The 5,180-nt window shown below is 35.1% G+C and overlaps 1 protein-coding gene across 1 annotated transcript; it reads left to right on the forward strand.

The window, feature by feature from the left end:
* The first annotated feature begins 238 nt into the window (after positions 1-238).
* On the forward strand, positions 239-3,222 carry AGTR2 (angiotensin II receptor, type 2). The gene is made up of 3 exons (XM_005879917.2): positions 239-350; positions 502-563; positions 1,775-3,222. Exon 3 carries the CDS (start codon positions 1,811-1,813, stop codon positions 2,897-2,899), a length of 1,089 nt encoding a protein of 362 aa, XP_005879979.1. The 5' UTR covers positions 239-350; positions 502-563; positions 1,775-1,810; the 3' UTR covers positions 2,900-3,222.
* The last annotated feature ends 1,958 nt before the right edge of the window (positions 3,223-5,180 follow it).

Below are 5,180 nucleotides of genomic sequence, written 5' to 3' on the forward strand. Positions count from 1 at the left end.
GAGAAAATTCTACAAATAATTATATTCTTCTTTTCAAGTAAGTCACTGACTTCAAAATTCTCTAACACATTTGTGGAAACTTCATTTTTTTTGTTTGAGATTTATTTGAATGAGCTGTTATGATTGGAGACAGTGAGAATTTCAGATTAATGTTTTGCAGCCAAAAAAAAAAGCTCTGGAAAGCTGGCAAGTGTTCATAAGTCAGCCCTAGAATTATGTAGGTTGAAGGCTCCCAGTGGACAGACCGAACATATAAGAAGGAAACCAGAGATCTGGTGCTATTACTTCCCTGAGTCTAAGGGAACGAGTAAGCACAGAATTAAAAGCATTCTTCAGCCTGAAGTTTTAAGGTAGGTCTGCACAATTTCTACATACTGCACTTGAAAAATAGAACATACATTAAACAAAAATATATTTTATGGATGAACTGTACTTTTTCTCTGTATTTTAACACTGTATTTGCAAAACTCCTAAATTATTTAACTGCTGTTTCTCTCACAGGAGTGCACTGAAGAACTAGACAAGCTGGTTTATGATAAATAAGTTTAAAACTCCAACAACCAGTAAGTCTTCAAGTGGGTTTTTAAATATTCTTTTATGTTAATTTATTAGGTCAAGATTATGAGAGAATGAGTTTTAGGTAAAAATGAGAACTTTGCTGTTTATTATGAGATTCTTTGGTGATGACATTTTTCATAGAGTACTTTATTTTTATGTATTTTCAAACTATGTAAAATAATAGTCTTTCCTTTACTTTGTTTACCTTCAGCTAATTTTCTTTTGTTTTAGAATAATGTTGCTTTTAAAGCAAGCACAATAGTATCACAAAAGCCAAAACATTGGTAATAACATTTGAGAGCCATGTAGCAATGTTACTACTTAGTTGTGTTAAACTTGAAAAGATACCAAAAGAAAAATGATATAATTATATATGATTAATCTTTGATGTTCGACTCTTACTTCATTGAGCAATCAAAACTATGTCTACTTGACCCCAAACTAGATTTGGCTATTTAAAAAAAATAGATTAAATTTAAATAGATCTAAAGTCAGTCTCTATTAAAATGTGAATAGGGGACTTTTAGAAATATGCATGTGTTCTATAAGTTTCTTTTATTTATATTATTATTGTAAAAAAAATGGAAAAGTAGAACTAAATGAATTATTTTTTAATTAGTAAAAACCAACCATAATCCCCCATCCCAATATGTTCCTTTTGCATATTCTCTTTCAATCTTTTGTGCACTTACTTATTTTTTCCAGAGCTTATGTTACTTATATTTTCCATAGCTGTAATGATTTGTATATAATTAGTTACTTGAATAAGGCATTTTTCTATGCAATAGCAGACAGCAGTGTGTTTTCTAGAAAGTATATGTGGACTGAGATATGTGCTCACATGTTTTTGAAATATTAACTTTTCTTATTCTTGATTCCTTCTTGTTTGTTTTATGCATTTCCTATCCTGGCTAATCTTTTGGAATATTAATTTTCATTAGACCTTTTGAAAATATGATAGGAATGATGAGAAAAATGTAGTTTTGTTTGGAATTTTCAGTCCCTGATGCTGCAATGTCTTAACTTGTTGGTACTGGTGAAAAAATAATTTTTTTTCCAAGAAGTAAAATCCAATCTTATTTTATGTCATGGTTCTGTTTCCTAATGTTTTCTATAATCACCCACCTTGTTTTGCTTTTAACAAACATTCAAAATGCTAATGACTCTATGTCCTAAATTCTGTAGATGTTCTGAGAGTTTTTTTTTATTTTCACAGAAGGTGGTAAAAATTAAGAGCTGCTGACATTTCAACATGAAAGGCAACTTCACCCCTGCCACCATCAACAAAAACGTCACCAGCAGTCTGGACTTCGGACTTGGGAACATCTCTGGCAATGACTCTACCTTTAACTGCTCACATAAGCCATCAGATAAGCATTTAGATGCAATTCCTGTTCTCTACTACATTATTTTTGTGATTGGATTTCTTGTCAATACTATTGTGGTTACACTGTTCTGTTGTCAAAAGGGCCCTAAAAAGGTTTCCAGCATTTACATCTTTAACCTGGCTGTGGCTGACTTACTGCTTTTGGCCACTCTTCCTCTCTGGGCGTCCTATTATTCTTACAGATATGACTGGCTCTTTGGGCCTGTGATGTGCAAAGTTTTTGGTTCTTTTCTGACCTTGAACATGTTTGCTAGCATTTTTTTTATCACCTGCATGAGTGTTGATAGGTACCAATCTGTCATCTACCCCTTTCTGTCTCAAAGAAGAAATCCCTGGCAAGCATCTTATATAGTTCCCCTTGTTTGGTGTATGGCCTGTCTGTCCTCATTGCCAACATTTTATTTTCGCGATGTCAGAACCGTTGAGTATTTAGGAGTGAATGCTTGTGTGATGGCTTTCCCTCCTGAGAAGTATGCCCAATGGTCTGCTGGGATTGCCTTAATGAAAAATATCCTTGGTTTTATTATCCCTTTAATATTCATAGCAACATGCTATTTTGGAATCAGAAAACACTTACTGAAGACCAATAGCTATGGGAAGAACAGAATAACACGTGACCAAGTCCTGAAGATGGCAGCTGCTGTTGTCCTGGCGTTCATTATTTGCTGGCTTCCCTTCCATGTTCTGACCTTCCTGGATGCTCTGGCCTGGATGGGCGTCATTACTAGCTGTGAAGTTATAGCAGTCATTGACCTGGCACTTCCTTTTGCCATCCTCCTGGGATTCACCAACAGCTGCGTTAATCCCTTTTTGTATTGTTTTGTTGGAAACCGGTTCCAACAGAAGCTCCGCCGTGTGTTTAGGGTTCCAATTACTTGGCTCCAAGGCAAGAGAGAGAGTGTGTCATGCCGAAAGAGCAGTTCCCTTAGAGAAATGGAGACCTTTGTGTCTTAAACATGAGAATGGAATACAGGTCATGGCTATTTGGTTTGAGGTCCCCTTGAATTCTCTTTTAATGGCTTTCGTAAAATTAGTTTTCCCCCTTAATGTAATCTTTCACTGTTCTAGAATAGGAAACTATACGTTTTATCCTCCAGTGACAGTCAGAAATGGCCACCTCACCCCTTTTATCTGGTCTATTAATACAAGACTGTCATTGGGCAGATATCCATAACCTAGAAGTAACTTGGAATTTATCTCAAATTATAATTAATAACAAATTGTGAACGAGAATTTGGGGGTTCAGATTTCTCCTTGACCAATGCTGAAGTTTTTTAAAAAAATATGTTTTTATTGATTTCAGAAAGGAAGGAAGAGGGAGAGAGAGATAGAAACATCAATGATGAGAGAGAATCATTAATTGGCTGCCTCCTGCACGCCCCTTACTGGGGATCAAGCCCGCAACCCAGGCATGTTTGATTCCTTGACTAAGATCGAACCCGGGACCCTTCAGTCTGTAGGCTGATGCTCTACCCACTGAGCAAAACAGGCTAGGACTGCTGAAGTTTTATTAAATCGGTTTTTATATCTGTTTTCACCAGGCTTTCCTTTTCAACCAAGGTTAGTCTTTTAACTCATTGCATTATTTACAAGAAGACTTCATGCTATGAGAGAGACACTATACTTCTTAATGAAGTATACTGCAACAGACTGGTACCGAATTATTCGGGCTCCAGGCATATACTTTCTACTTTAAAAAATAGTAAAAATAATAATCCTTTTACATTTCACTTGAGCATAGATTTTTATTTCATATAGCTACATATTTAGTAGGGCTAGGAATATAGATTAGATCACATGTACTCCTACATTTTAGCTTATTTTTACAGTTATGGAAAGTAAGACATATAGTAACATAGATTTTTAAGTGTTCACTAGACTCTGAATAAACACTTTTTAAAATTTTATATCCATTTGAACTATTGTTTGAAGGTTTCTATGTTTTCTGATAATTTCTTCTAAACAATAACTAAACACTGTGTAGTGTTTTAAAACGTAAAAGGTCACTTTTTACATCCTTGACCTTTTAGATGTGGTGCTTTGATATATAGGAAGTTGACTTGACTTTTATTATTGATGTTTTGGTTCTGGGTTGCTTCTCAAAATATCTGGGTGGCTTCTTTAAATCTTTAACTTTTAATAAATAAAACCTTACCTGTCACAGGAAAAGGTAATGTCAGAATGGAATTTTGAGACCCAGGGAGGACCAAGAGATCCAGCAAATGACAACTTTGTTGTCATGCAAAATTTCTACCTGTCAGGGCAGTGCAATGTGGCTTTAAAAACACAGGGTAGTTTTAACCTGTACCTATGAATACTGTTTGTCCAGTATTTATGGGATTCTGTGAAACTCTTTTAAACCAATTGCTGATTCATAGATGTCCTTCTTAACATTATTAGAACTCCTAAATTAGAGAACTACCTGAAACTGAGTTATCTAGAGTTTACTTAGAATATGAATCCTACTTTTAGAAGTTAGAGATTTCATTCTTCACCAGCCCATATGTATACATATTACATCAGGTTATCTAGGACCTTCCTAGACCAATGCTGACCTCTGAGGTAGAAACAAAGTTTCAGAGGCATAGTGTCTCTGCCAGGTTCCAGGGCTACAGATAAAAAAATCCTCTTGCTCCACTTTCTGGGAAACTCTTAATTTCATGTAATCTGTTATTATCAATAAAAAATAGCTAAATGTATAACCAACTATAACTTCATATTTTAATTAATTTTGTAAAACTTTGCATATAAATAAAATCTTTAATTTGAAGATCATGTGTGTTTACTTTTTTATTTTATGACCTCCAGGTATAGATTCTTATCTTCTCTTGTATCTATATCCTCCTTATAATTTCCACTGATACTTCTTCGTTTCAGCCCCTACCCCTGACTTCTTGCCACAATCTTCTAGTCTCCCTCTCTCAGGGAGAGGGAGAGAGAGAGATAGAAACATCAATGATGAGAGAGAATCATTGATGGGCTGCCCCTGGGAATTGAGCCCACAACCTGGGCATGTGCCCTGACCAGGAATTGAACCCTGACCTCCTGGTTCATAAGTTGATGCTCAACCATTGAGCCACACTGGCTGGGCTTGAAATTCTTTGGGAATGAAAGACTTCTTTTCAAAATTATAATTGGTATGTATTTCTTATTAAAAATCAATACTCTCTCATTGAAAAAATTATATAGATAAAAATTAGCCATTGAGACAATCATTGTTAGCAGTATGGGGTAA

The sequence above is a fragment of the Myotis brandtii genome, unplaced genomic scaffold (assembly GCF_000412655.1).
Source record: "Myotis brandtii unplaced genomic scaffold, ASM41265v1 scaffold613, whole genome shotgun sequence".
In the NCBI taxonomy this organism is placed as follows: domain Eukaryota; kingdom Metazoa; phylum Chordata; class Mammalia; order Chiroptera; family Vespertilionidae; genus Myotis; species Myotis brandtii.

Coding starts and splice junctions, on each gene's coding strand:
- AGTR2 (XM_005879917.2), top strand. CDS start 1,811: ATGAAAGGCAACTTCACCCCTGCCACCATCAACAAAAACGTCACCAGC.